This window comes from Rhinolophus hipposideros (assembly GCF_964194185.1).
Source record: "Rhinolophus hipposideros genome assembly, chromosome: 7".
Classification (NCBI taxonomy): domain Eukaryota; kingdom Metazoa; phylum Chordata; class Mammalia; order Chiroptera; family Rhinolophidae; genus Rhinolophus; species Rhinolophus hipposideros.
In genome coordinates this window covers 23884744-23901427 of record NC_138053.1, presented here as the reverse complement: position 1 = coordinate 23901427, position 16684 = coordinate 23884744, and the positions used below count along the sequence as shown (strand labels likewise).

The 16684-nt window shown below is 37.7% G+C and overlaps 1 protein-coding gene across 2 annotated transcripts in view; it reads left to right on the top strand.

Annotated features, from left to right (window-relative positions):
• Positions 1-12024, top strand: part of DCP2 (decapping mRNA 2) — a 45046-nt gene extending 33022 nt beyond the window's left edge. Inside the window, exons 9-11 of one of the 2 annotated variants that reach the window (XM_081053750.1) lie at positions 4680-4775; positions 6980-7031; positions 8682-12002. In XM_081053750.1, coding sequence (XP_080909876.1) covers positions 4680-4775; positions 6980-7031; positions 8682-8845 — 312 coding nt within the window. In that variant the 3' untranslated portion in view covers positions 8846-12002. Of the gene's footprint in view, positions 1-4679; positions 4776-6979; positions 7032-8681 lie in introns of both variants that reach the window. The other variant, XM_081053751.1, reaches the window with a different exon arrangement.
• The last annotated feature ends 4660 nt before the right edge of the window (positions 12025-16684 follow it).

The window sequence follows — 16684 nt, the reverse complement described above, 5'->3', positions numbered from 1 at the left end:
TCTCTATACTTCCTGGACTTGTACTGTGTTTCTTCGAAAATAAAACCTAGCTGGACAATCAGCTTAATGTGTGTTTTGGAGCAAAAATTAATATGAGACCCGGTATTATAAATTTTGCTATAAGACCGGGTCTTATATAAGACAGGGTATAATGTAATATAATATACATAATATAATACCAGGTCCTACATTAAGTTTTGCTCCAAAAGACGCTTTAGAGCTGATTGTCCGGCTAGGTCTTATTTTCGGGGAAACGGTATGTCTATTTCCTTCACTAGGTCAGGGAAGTTTTCTGTCATTTCTTCAACTTGGTTTTTAATCTCTTGTTTTCTCTCTTGTGATGCTAATATTGTTATGCTAGATGTTGTCCCTTAAACTATCCTCCTTTTTTAAAATTATTTTTGCTATCCTTATTGTTTTCTGCTATCTGGTCTTTCATATTGCTGATTTGATCTGCTTCATCTAATCTGTTGATTCCATCTAATGATTCTTCATTTCAGTTATAGTATCGTTCGTCTCTGACTGGTTGTTTTTTATGTTTCCTATCTTTTTTTTTTAATGTTTCCATTGAGATTCTCATTGAGATCTATCCTTCCCCTAAGTTCAGTGAGCATCCTCATAACCAGTGTCTTGAACTCTGCATCTGGTAGATTGCTTGTCTCCATTTTGTTTAGTTCTCTTTTTTTGGAGCTTTGTTCTATTCTTTTATTTGGAACATGTTTCTCTGTCTCCTCATTTTGGCTGTGTTCCTATATTTATTTCTATGTATTAGGCAGATCTGTTACATCTCCCAGTCTTGGCAAGGTGACTTTATGTAGTAGGTGTCCTGTGGCACTGTCTCCTTGGTCACCTGTACTGGGTGCTCTAGTGTTTCTTATGTGGGTTCTGTGTGCTCTCCTGTTAGAGTTGAGCCTTTTTTGCTGTTGGCAGATGAGTGGTGGATTGGCCCTGTGACTGCAGCTTATGAGCTGTTGTGTGGGAGCTGACCCCATGGAGTGGGATTCACTTTAGCAGGGCTCTGGTGCCTACTGAGACCACCCTGTGGGTGTGTTGTTTGTGTAGATGGCTGGTGGTGCTCTGCTGTGGTCTGCAGTGGGCCACAGGTGTGCTGATTCTGGGGCCTCTTGGACGGGGCTCTGGTGCAGGCGCAGGTTAGCCACTGCCTGTGTCCAGCCCGGTGCCACCTGGTAGAAGATACAAAGTGATCTGTGTTGGTAGATTCCTGTGCTGGGCTTGGAGGCGCCTGGGATCGGCTAAGCTGCACACCGAGGCCGGCTGCCTCTAGTGCCAGGCTGGGGGCACTAGCAAGAGGCACAGGACACACCGAGGACAGCTACTGCCTGTTTGGGGTTTAGGGACCTTTGAGAGATTCTAGGAAAGTCCACAGTGCAGCCTAGACTTGTGTGGAAAAGCTGCTGAAAGAGGTTCAGGCAGGGCTTGGAAGTTGGGTGGGCCACGGTCTTGGAATTCCCTGGGCTGGGGTGAGTGGTGTTAGCCAGGTTAGTGGGGCGCTGAGATGTGGCATCTGCCTGCGCTTGTGGGGGGAGGGCTCAAAAAAGAGGAACAGTGGCGTCTGTGAGCACTTCCGTCCCCAGAGAGAGTTGCCCTCACTCCTGTCCCTCCAGCCCTCACCCTGCAGCTACTCAATTTATTTCCTTCCTGGATGTTCCTGGTGCTTTCGAGCTGCTGCCCCTGCGTTGAAACTCGGAGCGAGTGAGTCTCTGCTCAGGCCCTTTAAGACCTGCGGTGTCTCAGTCTCTAGCAGCTCGTTGTCTGTCTCTGGCTTTCACAGCTAGATATTGTGGAGGCACTCCTCTTCCTGGCACTGGTGGGCTGGGGAGCCTAGTGTGGGCTGGGACTGCTCGCTCCTCAGGGGAGACCTCCACAGCTGAGATGTCCCTGCTGATTCTTAATCACCACTTGGAGGGTGTGGGACCTGCTTGTTCTGCGTCTCTCCGCCCCTCCCACCAGTCTCGACATTGCTGCTTTATATCCTTAGTTATAGGGATTCTGTTCAGCTAGCCGCCTCCTGGTTCTCGTGATGGTTGTTTACGTAATTTAGTTGTAGTTTTGATGTGGTCATGGGAGGAGCAAGTACAGCATTTACTACTCTGAGACCACCTTCACCAGAAGTCCTCTGTTCTTCTCTTAATGGACATTTGGTTGTTTTCAATTTGGCGCTTTTACAAACAATACTGTTAGGAATATCGTGCATGTCTTTTGATGAACATATACAATTCTTTAGGGTATACATAACCAATAGTAAAATTGTTGGATCACTGAATATGCTGTCTTCTTGAGCATACACTATAAACAATATTCTCAAGTAATTTATATCCTCAGCAAAATATGACAGTTCCAGTTGTGACACATCCTTACTAATCCTTGGTATTGTCTGCCTTTATTATCTAGCCACCCATTTTGGTGCCACTTTTTATTTTCATTCTTTTAAAAAAATATACTGGGTCCATCAAAATTAAAAGCTTTTATGCATTAGAGGACACCATCAAAAGAGTGAAAAGACAACCCACAGAATGGGAGACTGTATTTGCAAATCACATATTTGATAATGGATTAATATCCAGAATATATATATATATAAAACTTCCAAACTCAACAACAAAGAAACAACCCAATTAAAAAATGGGCAAATGACTTCAGTAGATAATTCTACATAGAAAATATACAAATGGCCAATAAGCACAGGTAAAGATGCTCACATCATTTGTTACGAGAGAAATGTGAATCAAAACCACCATGAGATATCACTTCATATCCATTAGAATGAATATAACAACAACAGCAAAAGAAAGAAAGATAACTGGTATTGGTGAGGATGTGGAGACAGATTGGAACCCTCATGCATTGCTGGTGGGAACGTAAAATGGTGCAGCTGCCACAGAAAACAGTTTGGTGGTTCCTCAAAAAGTTAAACCGTTATGACTTTTCATAAACCAGCAATTCCACTGCTTAGGTATATACTCAGAAGAATTGAAAGCAGAGGCTCAACAGATCCTAAATGGAGGTCTTAGCTCTTAGCACATGACATATATAAGTGTTCATAGTAGCATTATTTACAGTAGCCAAAGATGGAAACAACCCACATGTCTGTCAACAGATAAATGGATAAAATATATATACAGTAGAATATTATTCAGCCTTAAAAGGAATGAAATTGTTGCATATACGTCCTGCAATATGGATGAACTTGAAACACGTGGTAAGTGAAATAAGCCACAACAAAAGGACAAATATTGTATGATTCCTTTTATATAAGGTATCTAGAATACAGTAGTACCTCGGTTTTCGAACGTCTCCATTGATGAACATTTCAGTTTAGGAACACTGTAAATTTTATGGATTTATGGTATCATTAGATAGTAAAATTCATGCTATATTTGCAGTGTTATGGGTTGATTTTAAAGGTCTGGAATGGATTAATCCATTTTGCATTATTTTTTAAGGGGAAACCGTGCCTTGGTTTTCGAATGTTTCAGAACTCCAACAGCCTTCCGGAATGGATTCTGTTGGAAAACCAAGGTACCACTGTAGATAGATTCATAGAGACAGAAATTAATTTGAGGTTTACCAGGGCTGAGGGAAGAAGGGTGGGGAGGAATGTGGAGTTATTTAATGAGTACAAAGTTTCTGTTTGGGATGATACTGGTGATGGTTGTACAACATTGTAACTATACTTAGTGCTGCTGAATTGTACACTTACAATTGGTTAAAGTGGTAAATTTTATGTACATTGTACCACAATAAAAAATAAATACCAGGAAGAGCAGGATGGAATTGAATTAAAATTATGTGATACAATGAGTTTCTAAAGCCCTTTTTTCCCTACTATTTATTTAGTTTAACTTCTTGTTTTCAAGCTATTTTAGGAACTGTTTATTTTTTTCTGTAGGTAGACGGAATATAAATAAATAAATGTATTTTTATGTTTCTAAATAATAATAGTTATTATTTTATTCACATTGTTTTAGCCAGTCCTCTTGAAGAGCTGTTCTTTCAAGTCCTCTAAGGATAAATTAATGTTTAAAACTGTATAAGTTAAACTTAGAAATTTTTTTGTAAGAAAACTCATTTTAAAGCAGTGTAATAGCAGCATGTCAGCTACTGCATTTTTAGGTTTTAGGGATAAAGTTAGAGATAATGGCGCAAATTTTAAAAATGCCAATCTTATGTATATTTTATAAAAAGAGACTATTAATTTTAAAATGCTTATTAATAATTTAAAGTAGATTATAGGGTAACAATTGATCTCATCTGCATGTTCCCTGCCCTGAGAGCTGTGGTCAGTGTGCCTTAGCATTTCCTCACAGAGGTTTTGTTTGATAGTCACATGAATTTTCAAACTTGTTCCTGTCTTCCTCCCATTGTTTTTAACTCATGCATTGAAAACAAAAAGCAGAAATAGGGATAAGGCAAGAGATGTGGAAAGATTTCTAGGGACCTTGCTTTGTGAAACACTATCGTCTATAAGAAAAAATACCAATCTAGTGTGATTCCCTAATGTTTTAGGAAGATTTGGGGTTGGGGGTGCTTTGCTAAACTTTGATTCATCCATTAAACAGATTCATAAGGGTATATATTCTTTTGTCCTATTACATTATATTTATGTAACACAATTTATGTAAAGATTTACATTTTATTTTTTCTTACTGCAAACACAGAATCAAAGTATAAGAGGAAATGGCAGAAAACAGTATCAAGACTCACCTAATCAAAAGAAAAGAACAAACGGGGTCAAGCAGCAGAATCCCTTGATGGTGAGAGTCACACCTCTCATACTGAGAATGCAGTTCACCGTTTTTAGTTCTCTAGAGTGGGGCAGGGCATTGTCAGGGCACATCAAATTGTTATTGACAGGATTTTTACGGAGTGAAATTGTGTAGTTCACCCACTAAAAATCTGTTTGGCTGCTTTCTGTTACAGATGTGTAACATTGAATCGTACATTTAAACTTGGCTTTTTTTTGTTTTTAAGATTTTTTTTTTTTAATTGGGGAAGGGGAACAGGACTTTATTGGGGAACAGTGTGTATGTACTTCAGGACTTTTTTCCAAGTCAAGTTGTTGTCCTTTCAATCTTAGTTGTGGAGGGTGCCGTTCAGCTTCAAGTTGTTGTCCTTTCAGTCTTAGTTGTGGAGGGCACAGCTCAGCTCCAGGTCCAGTTGCAGTTTTCTAGTCGCAGGGGGCAAAGCCCACCATCCCTTGCGGGAGTCGAACCAGCAACCTTGTGGTTGAGAGGACACGCTCCAACCAACTGAGCCATTCAGGAGCTCAGTGGCAGCTCAGCTCAAGGTGCCGTGTTCAATCTTAGTTTCAGGGGGCGCTGCCCACCATCCATCCCTTGCAGGACTCGAGGAATTGAACTGGCAACCTTGTGGTTCAGAGCCCACTGGCCCATGTGGGAATCGAACCAGCAGCCTTCGGAGTTAAGAACATGGAGCTCTAACCGCCTGAGTCACCAGGCCGGCCCTAAACTTGGCTTTTTTATGTGATTATTTAAATTAATGTTAATACTGGAAAAATAATATGTAGTCAGCCCTGCTTTCCATAGCACGTCCTTGGCTATTGTTCTATGTTCTTCTAAATAGAGTCTATATTATTTTAATGAAATTAAAAATTTGGAAGAACATAACAGTGTATTTCCTTCAAGTTGGTAGAATTTAGAAAAAAAATAATGCCATAGTTATCAGGTTAGGCCCAAAGACAAATCACTGTCAGCATTTTAAGGCATTTAATTCCATTCCTTTAGTCTGTGCTTCAGAAAGTAATTCATAACTAATGGTGTCCCTGTTTATCTTTTCTGTGAGTTCTGATGTTTGTTTGTTGAATTTTCTTACAGTAGCTTCACTTAATTTTTCTTTCATTAACAGTGAGTGATGACAGTAATTTTAAGTTTTTAGCAAAAATATTTTGCCTGAATTCCCTAGGCTCTGTATCCAACTTGGGGCTTGTTGATACCACTAGCAAAGACATTAAAGATGGGTTTACTCTTAGACTGCATGCCCTTTACTGTTGTTACACTTTTCCCTGTCAGGTTGGCAAAGATGAACATATAGCCAGATGTGTATTGTCGAGTGTATTGGCAACACTTAAACATCAGTTGTTGATATAGCTTTCTAGACTGTAGTTTGGCTGTATTGAAAGCCTGAAATAGTTCCTATCTTGGTTCTCTAAAAGAGAAATTTAAAGAGTAGTCACCCTGTTACTCTTTAATACTGAAAACAATCTATCCAAGAAGACAATGACAATATTGTAAATGACAGTATTATAAATCTATGCACTAGACTACCATGTAGTCATTAAAAAAAATGATGATACATATTTTTATGTATTGAAAAAGGAATATGTTCACAGTATATTGCATTTAAAAAGTAGTTTTGGGGGCAGCCGGATAGCTCAGTTGGTTAGAGTGCACACTCAACAAGGTTGCCGGTTCAATTTCCACATGGGATGGTGGGCTGCGCTCCCTACAACTAAAGATTGAAAACTGCGACGGGACTTGGAGCTGAGCTGCGCCCTCCACAACTAGATTGAAGGACAACTTGGCACTGATGGGCCCTGGAGAAACATACTGTTCCCCAATATTCCTCAATTAAAAAAAAAAGTTTGTAGAATAATAGCATATATTGAGTAATTCCATTTTATTATATAATTATATGAAAAGAATTCACACGTGTCTTCATTGAAAAACTGCCTTTCTAGGTTTTTTTTTGTTTTTGTTTTTTTAACATTGGAATGAATAGTAATTACCTCTGGGTTGAGAAATGTAATGAATAATTTTATGTTTTCTGGTGTTTCTATATTGTATACATATTCAAAAATTGAAAAAGTTTTAGACTTGAAAAATAAAGGGATTGTGATCATATTCCTGGTTTAATTTTCATCCTGAGAAATTTGATAATATATCTTATAATAAGTGAAATAACTGGAGATGTATGTTGTGTTTGTTTATTTTTTTAATAGAAATGTGAGAAAAAACTTCATCCACGAAAACTTCAGGATAATTTTGAAACAGGCGAGTCATTTTCTTTTTAAAGTATCTGCCTGGTGGGATTTGGTTTGACTTTGGACTAACCTTGATCTTAGAGGAATGTATGATAAATTGTAACAGGTTAGCAGAAAGAGTTGCACGGGTTCTATAGAGAGAGTGCAAATATGTGGTCAAGTTCTCTAAATATAAAACTGGCTAAAATGAATTTATTTAAATGATCAAGGAAATTTTTCTTTCAGTGTGCTATTTGTTTGTGAATGTCAAGTCTTGGTGCTGTGCATAAATATTGTAAATAGATAAATAATTGCTTAAGGGTTAGAGTGAGCCAGATATTGTAGAGGTGAGGAGACCTCATTCTGAGTACTACATAGAATATTTGTAAGGGGAGCACAGCTTCAGAAGGGGAACATTTACCCCCCTTTTTGAGGTAGTGGTCAACTTTTTAAGGTGGTACTAAAGATAGCTCTTACTGTTAAAATGGCATTTGGAACTTTTCCATCGTCAGTTATCAAGAGTACGTGTGTGGTCTGATTTGGAAAGTAATGCTGGTGAATGTAGAAAGTTCTTTGGTAATATTGGCTTAATAGATATCAGTTGGAAGTGTAGTAGAGTGTTTTTTTTCTTAGGTGCGGGTTTAAATTGTATGAAATTCCCTGTGCTGTACATCTGCATTTATTCACTATCTAAATTAGACCTAAAATTAACCTTAAATTAAGGTTTTCATATAAAAAAGTCTAAAAGGAAAAGCATTATAATCTTATTTTCTTGGAGTACTTACTGTCTATGATTTAAGCAAGATAAAAAGTATTTGTAAAGAGATGTTTTTTAAACCTATTTTAGAAAGCTCAGGTTTAACTATGAAGAAGCAGGAACTACCATTAGTTTATTGTAGATAAGTTATGGGGGTAGAAATCCTCTTAGTAGGATTTTTCTGGCCACCTTGGGTGGTTGGGACAACATGATAGGCAGATGCTTTAAAGAAGGCACGCTATAACTTCGTATACCCAGCTTAGTTGGGCGTGATATGGATACATAAAATTTTGAGTTGTCTTGGGAAGGAAATATAAAAGGAATCTTGTCCTGGGAAACCGAATTTGAGACTTTCCTTTGCCTCAGCCTCTTCCACTTTCCTAGTCAGGTCCCTGCTCAACCTAAAAAAAAAAAAAGGACACAAGGACACCCCTGATAAGCTGGTGCTGTTGTGCTATGGTTTTGAAAGTTTGGATTTTTCTTTAGGTTTATATATTCTCTGAAGATTTGGTAAGCTCCAGCTTTATTTTTCTAGAATTGAAATCTTTACAAATCTTAATATTGTAATTTTAATCTTTGCAATGCTTACATTTTGATCTCTGTCAAGAAGCTCCCATTATGTTGGCTCAGATTATAAATATTGGAGTCAAACCAACGTATGCCCAGTTTCCAAAACAAGTGAATATTAAGGGTTTTAAAGACAGATTGAGGTTTTGAATGCTTGTGTTGAAATAAGCAATAACAGATTAGAAATTCAGTTGAGTTTAGGGACAGGAAAATATCTTGGTGGTTCTACTTAGGTTGGACTTAGAATGTAGGAGATAAAAATATACTGTACATGAATTCCTTTATAACAAAAGGTAAAGGGCAGTGTTTTATTTCTTCCTCAGTTACTGAGCGTGTTTATTTTGTTTTTTTCCACAGATGCTGCATATGACTTACCTTGCTCTGGTGAAGACCAGTTGCTAGAACATGCTGAGGGACAGTCTGTGGCATGTAATGGACATTGCAAATTCCCCTTTTCATCCAGAGCCTTTTTGAGTTTCAAGTTTGACCATAATGCTATAATGAAAATCTTGGACCTTTGATAGCAACAGGCGTGTTGTGGAAGTCCCACGGTCAGAGACCTGTTGCATTTGAGTGGGTGTCTCTCTTGCCTTACCTTTCTCAGGTGTTTTAAAGAAATGCAGGGAGGCAATGATGTGTCTGAAGAGATTGTTCTGTGTGCAGAAAAGAGAGTAGAAAGAAATATGAATTTGAACTGTAAATGCAGTTGCAACCTTTTATACAGATGTACCTTTTCAGTATTTGGCTAATGAATTTAAATTGCTTTTTATGAGGGCATTTTTTTTTTTCTGTGATTGTTTTTTATTTTATATTCTGATCAAGAAAACAGTGTTTGAGTTATCAAGTAGCCAGGTTAATGGGACTGCTCCATCTACCCATTTCAGTGATTATAATAATAGTTTCCTTATTGAAATTTTAAAAGAAACTTAAAACACAATTAATTAAATGAATACAAGAGCTGAAATGTCACAGAAGTCAAGATTGCAGGTCATCTGCTTTGGTGGCATTTTACACATTTTTTTGCTTCTAACCACTAAGGTCGTCTAATCTTCCTCTGCTTGGCGTTTTAGTGAAAGGTTTTATATGGAGCCAGCATTTGTTACACAATGTTCATGTTCAAAATGAACTCTTAGCACTTCATTAAAGGGAAACGTCCTCAGCCTGGTTGGGTGGGGAGTTGCTGTTCCAATTTTGCATTGTACTGTGTGCAGGCGGTAAACCTGTGAGACTGCTGAGGAGAGCAGCAGAAAGCACAGAGGCCAAGACCCAGCAGCTGCTTCCTTCCGTCACCCTGCCACCAGCCCTCTGGTGTTGTGCAATGATTCTGGTCTCGTGAACATTGAATCTGTATTACGGTTGTGTAAATACGTATGGAATACTGACATTATTAGCTTTTACATTGCATCTCAGTGTTGATCCCTGGAAACTGATGTTATATTAGGTTCCAGTTTGCAGTAGTAGCAGAGACCGACCTGCTTCTGTGAGCATGCTGAAGCCCCTGGATGATGGAGCGATATGGAAGGGGTATGCGATTTACCCAAGTACAAATCAGCGTTTCACTAGGGGCGGATTAGAACACAAAAGTAACGTACGTAACTCACTCCTAGGAATGTATTTTGCTCTTTCAGGATTCTTAAATCCAAATAAGGAGGGCAGTGCCCATTGTAAGAAGGATTTTAGCTATAATTGAGGACAATCACCAGGGCTTTAAGGGGGCTTTAGTGTTTGGGCTGCTTCTGACCTCAGTGAAGGTATTTCTTTGTGGGGGGGTAGGAGGTGTGAGCATATGCGTGCGTGTGCATCTGTCATGTGGGTTTTAAAAATCATTTCTTACATGTGGTATCCACAAAATATATCTCTGCTTGTAAATTTTATTGTAGAAATCTTTATTCTGTATAGATAGCCTATTTAATAGGGGTTCTATTTAACCCAGTGGGACTTTCAAAAGAAATGCTATTGTAAGGAATTCACTTGGTATTACTTTGCTTTAGCTTTTCAATGGCTTGATTTTAAAGAAGAAATTCTATTTATTAATAAAAGTGTCACCCTCTTGGTGCTAAGCAGGAGAATTCACAATTACAGCATTGCGTTTAGAATTAGGTTATTTACAATCCTACATCTTTTAATGTGACAGATTTGTGAATCCTTCTGTGACCTTTTTAAAAATGCATTATGTGATTATGTTTGGAAGCTCTTACTATTCTTTCCAGAAATACAGCTGCTTTGCTTGGGTCTTCTTGAGCCATATTTATAGTTGGTCCCAGCATTCCAGATTTCTGTTAAGTTGTTAAGGGAGTGAAAACTTCGTTTGCCTGATAGGTAAATCATTTTCACTTATTTACTGTTATCTGGAAACCTTTTAATTTTAGAGATATTTGTATGTGTTTTTTGTTTTCTCTTTTTAAGTGAGTAGTATACTTTGGTCAGTCTTCTGGTGCCTAGGGCTGGATTTTTCAGCTCTCAATACTAAAGCAAAAGAGATTAGAGTTTTTTTTAATCAGAAGTATGTCTTCTAGTAATGGTGTTGAACCTTTTCAAGAACCAACAAATGATGTCTTCAATGATGGTGGTTTAACCATAGTTAAATGTTATGCTTTTGTGCTGCTTCACTTAATGCACTGTGGAACAAAATAAGGGTATTATTGGGATAGGGTTTTGATAACTTGAGGCTTTTAACTATCTTGACAGTTTGAAATAAAAAAAAATGTTAAAAGATGGGACTTAAGTTTGTGTGTGATGTGACTTAACTATGCAGAAAATGTGTAAGTTGGATGTACCTGCTTTATGTACATCCAGTGTACTTATTCCCTCAAATCTGTGTATTCGTTTCTCAGTGTTCAGGTTTCCTTGAGAAAGGCCATGCTTAGCACAGAACTGGATTTCTCCTTTGAGAAATGTTAGCATGGTTTGAAGAAATCAAGTGATAACAAGTGTTCTCAATATGCAATAATTTACTTCTGTGTGCTGCATTTTATGAAGCTAGATGAGGGGAGTAGTAGTTGTGTTGGCTTCATGTCTTTCAAAGAGAAATAGGTCTTTGAATCCACTTTTTAAATGTTCTTATGTTCCAGCCTTATGTGTTCCAAGATTCAGTGCACTGTGACTCTTATTTTTTCAAATTTTGTAGGTGCTTTTATGTATAACTGTAATGATTCATAAGATGTTAAATGAATTGTTTTTGTATTTAAGCATCATAATCCAAAAGATAGGGGTATGGTTTACATGCTTTCAGAAGTTTTTAGTAAGATATAGCAAATGAATGGTTTTAGGATTTCAAACAGTGACGCTCTGCTGAGAAAGGAGCATTTGGAGAAGTCTGAGAACCTAATAGAACTCGTATGAGCATGGATGAAATTTGATTGAAGATGTTTGAAAATTAAGTTGGATTTTCATGTTAATATATAAAGGCAAGTCTATGCTGTCAAAGTCGTGTGGTCATTGCTCGCTGCTTTGAGCTTTGGATGTCCTTGTTTTTCTATTAAATATCAGTAAGTACAGATAATGAAGATGTATAACAAAACTTAGCAAAGTTTTAGGGTATAAGATTGGGTTGGTACTTAATTTGTCTTTTAGTCATTTGTCTGTGCAGTAGTTCCCCCTTATCTGTGGTTTTGCTTTCTGCAGTTTCAGTTACCCAGAGTCAACTGTGGTCTGAAAAGAATAAATGGGAAATCCCAGAAATAAACAATTCATAACTCTTAAATTACTCGCTGTTCTGAGTAGTGTGATGAAATCTCCCACTGTCCCACTCCCTCCAGCCTGGGACGCGGATCATCCCTTTGTCCAGTGGATCCACGCTGCATACACTACTCACCTGTCAGTGACTCAGTAGCCGTTTGGGTTATCAGATCGAGTGTCATGGTGTCACAGTGCTTGTGTCCAAGTCATCCTTGTTTGACCCAACAGCAGCCCCAAAGCGCAAGAGTAGTGATGCTGGCAATCGCGTATCCCAAAGAGAAACTGAAATGCTTCCTTTAAGTGAAAAGGTATGTATGTATAGGAAAACACAATGTGTGTATATATATATATAGGAATTGGTCCTGTCCGTGGTTTCCGGCACCCACTAGGGGTCTTGGAATGCATCTCTGCAGATAAGGAAGGACTACTATAATATCAAATGAAAAACTCAAATCTAAGTGAATAGCATCCTTCCACAGGGATTAAATTCTTTAAAACTCAAGAAACATATTGTGGTGGTCTTTAGAAATGTTCAGGTTTAACTGCATGTGTGCATTAGAAACATTTCATTACTTGTTCCCTCACTTATCTTTTTGTTTTGTTTCACTAGTTAGTTAACTTGAACGTAAGGAGCAAAGTCAATTATGAAAATGAGACTTTTACCAAGTCATTTTTCTTACTGTGACAACATCTCTTGGCTTTCTATATCTTTGTACCAGTGGGGTCGACCTCTGCCTGCCTAGAGATTTTGTTGATTGACAGCTGTTGTGTCCCAGTAGTCTCTGATGCAGTATTTTCTTTGCATATTAATCATAGTTATAAGGTCAGATTCATTAACATTTTTCTGATTGAAGAAAAATGTGTGACCTAGTAATTTTGACTTGGATTATTTTCTAGCCTAAGGAGCGTGCTCATATATATTGTTTTAATTTTAGATTAATGATAAGCAAGACAAGCTCTTATTTTGTCTGAAGGTATCAATGTCCTTTACCTTTAAGTACCTGTCTCTAGGTAAACAGGTATTAGTAAAACAACAGTTTTGTTAGACCTTATTCCTGCTAGCTTGGTAAGGCCTAGCTAGAGTTCCTCATTTTGTATTCTGTTCTAAGACTTTAAAGGACATTTGTATACTTGACAAAATTTCTAAAACTGAGATTATGAGCTTTCTCAGAGTGCTTTTCTTCTCCTAGAATTATTGTTTTTTTTTTTATTTTTTTAATGAATTTTTAGAATTGAGTTACTCTTGAAGTTTGTACTCCTATGTCATAAAGAAGGCAGGAAAGGCTCCTATGCTTTTAAAGTAGAGTTCTGGATTGCAGTTTCAAAAAAATATGATAGGTTATTACTGGAGAACAAAAGTGCCCTGAAGGGAGATGATAGCTATGGTTGCTGGGCAAAGAGCATAAGGAAGACATTTTAGAAGATAAATCAGTTCTTGAGTGCTGTGTGATGTACTGGTAGAAATGTGAGCATTGCCGAGCCCAAGCAGAGTGTTCATATTAGGTGGCCATTACCAAGCGTTTTCTAGATCTGGATAGTTCCTTTTTCCTAAGTATGGTCGCCAAGCAATCCAGTAAATCTAGTCATTTTTCTTACTTTAAAGCCCAGTATTTGGGACTCTGGTCCTTCCTGTGCTGATACAACTTCAGTCATACTGAAGTGCACTGTTCTCATACAGGAAATGACCCAGAGCGTGCGCGCGCGTGCGTGCACGTGACCACTTCCCGTGGTAGCCACACATTTGTCCTGAATGATGACCCATCCCTTTTCGCCTAGTTGCCTTGTGATAAACAGCATTTACTATTGAAATAGTAGTCTTTAGCTAGGGAAAAAAGTTACCTCTCATGGATGGGAGTGTGGACTCGAAAGGCTGAGTTCCATGAGCTTAGTTGCTCAGACTTGAACATAAAGTATAAAGAAGTATAAATAAAGAAAAGTATAAACAAGTATGAAGTCTTATATCTTGAGAGATGTTCATAATTGAATGTTTAATCTGGGCCCCCAGATTAATGAAATCACCAGTTAAGGAGATTCCATTTGTCTCGGGTCTTCTGTGGTTAGCAGAGGGGACGGTCTAGTGATGATAGTAGCTTGAAAGCCAAATCTAAATGGACTTAACCTTGACGAGGCACTAGCATTAATTGTAGTGTTGGTCAAGGGTGGTCTGGGAAAAGAGATTCAATTCAGAAATCATTGCCTTTGTAACTTTGTTCCACATGGACCCTCCTCTTAGTAGACCTTTAGTCCTTTTAGTCCAGTGGGGGACGAATGAGGCCCTGCACATTATTTGCTGCTTTTTTGGTGGGAGGGATCTTGTAGGTGGTTGGATGGTATTTTGGTTATTGACTTGTGTCTGTTGAGTGCCATTTGAAGACATATTTCTTAATCCTTTTCCCTGGTGTGACTGGCCAGGAAGAGGCCATTGAGTCCTTCTCCCCACTATCCCTCTTCCCTCCGCCCCTTGTATCTTGTCCCTTCTGTAGAAGAGGAGGTGTGTGTGTGTGTGTGTGTTGTATCCTCATGGTGAATCTGCCACTGGGAATTTGCAGGCGGGGATCTTGCCTTGAAGAGAAGATCCACTATGACCTTTGGGCCACGGGCAGGTTGGAGGGCTGTAGAAACCTGTGCTGTTGTGTCTCAATGTACGTACCTGTCACATTGGTTTGGGGACAAAGAAAACTTGTGTGTGGTTCTAGGGTGAAGTTCTAGGGTTCTGCTGGGCCTCAGTCTTTGAGAGGTCTTAATTAACATTCTTAGGTTGTGGACTTTTCTGAGGTAGGATGTAACATTTTAATCTGCTTTTAACTCGTTGAATCTGAGGTTCTAAGGCAATTACAGCTACAGACTGGTGTGAAATATTTTGGGCAGAAATCTACATTGTTAGTCATTTCTCAAGCTTTTAAGTCGTTAGCTACTGTGTTTCCCTGAAAATAAGACCTAGCCTGACAATCAGTTTTAATGCGTGTTTTGAAGCAAAAATTAATGTAAGACCCGGTCTTATATAATACAGTATATTACAATATAAAATATACCAGGTCTTATTTTACTATAATATAGTAAATTAGTTTTTGCTCCAAAAGACGCATTAGAACTGTCCAGTTAGGTCTTATTTTCGGGGAAACACGGTAGTTCTTTGTAGAATGATAACTTGGCTTATTATGCTTTTGTGATATTTAGGAATAGACTGGATAGCAGCAAATGAAAGCAAAGTAAAGGTTTTCAACTGTGAATGAAATTGAGAAGGGCAGTAACTATTCCTCGGCAGTTTGGTTGGTTAGATGTGCTAACACTTTCCAGGAGTGAATGAGGAGAGGTGGACTTGCAGTCTTCGTACTATACAAATGGTCTGCACCGATAGAAGAGCACGAAAGACATCTGGAAGAGTTTCTTTGTACATTTCACCACTGCCCTAGGGCACTGCTGTCTCATTTTCAATTTGTGTTTGGATCTTGCACAAGTACCTTTTAATTTCAAAGGCAAGTGTGTAATAACTGTCTTTAATTTTACTTTTTTTAACTTTCAAGAGTTAAGACAAGAGACAGCTAATCTGACTTCCATTTTATAATTATTACAAACACATTCTTCTGTAATAGGGAAAGAAAATAAAACTGAACTATTTTACATATATTTGTGTGTGTATGAATATATATATGTATATACACACACACACACACATTTTTTCCTTATAATTGTTTTTGAAATTTGCTTCTTTATATCTTATAAAATTCTTTGGTAGATATTGACTCATTCAGATTTTTAATTTTACTTGTTGGCTTTAATGAAAATTTCAAACAATCTTATTTTAGAGTAAAATGATAAATCAGATGGAATTAATAGTTCATATATTATCTAATTTAAGTGTAATCCTCATACAAGGTTGTCTTTCGTCTAAGCAAAATAAGGGCAATTTAGTTTGGATGGGAAGGGGAATAATAATTGATTTCTTTTTATACCCTGCCTATTTCCAAAATAAGATATGAACAGGTGTCTTTTATGCTGTGGGGACTAGGTAATGTTCATTTGTAGTCTTAAAACAGTTTTCTTGGGAGTAGTTGTAGTCTGAAATGGGTGAAGGTATTTATGCTGAGTCATGTTAAATTATTTTATTTGGGACTTAAAAAGCTGGTAGAAAAAATTGATGAAATGGTTTCACTAAATATTTGAGAACTGCACTTAAGAATAAATGTGATAACTGTATTTGTAAACTATTCAGTAATCATTTTTATCTTACATGAACTGATTTAACATTTAATTTTTGCCTTAATTATAGCAGCATTTTATTTCTTTACCTTAGGGCATTTTAATGTTTGGAGAAAGATTATAAGTAAACCATTGGAGTGATTCTGTCTGTGGTCGTAATGAAGTTCTTGGTGCTTGTTTTGGCTAATTGTCAAACATTTATGAGAGCAGAAAAGGAATCCCAATATACCTGTCAAGTTCACCCTGTAGTTAAGAATTGATTATCTTTAGAGTGGATTTATTGTGTTTCTGGATTTATTACCTTTTGGCTGAACAGTAGCTTTGTCGCTTTCTCTCAGTGTTAATGAAAATATAAGGACTGATTTTTCACTTATATTGGGTGAGACCATCATAAATAAAGGAGTGACTCATGTTTATGAATTGGGAGGTCAGATGTTTGCAGGGTTACTACACTTCCAGAGTTGACTAGAAATGCCAGCTGT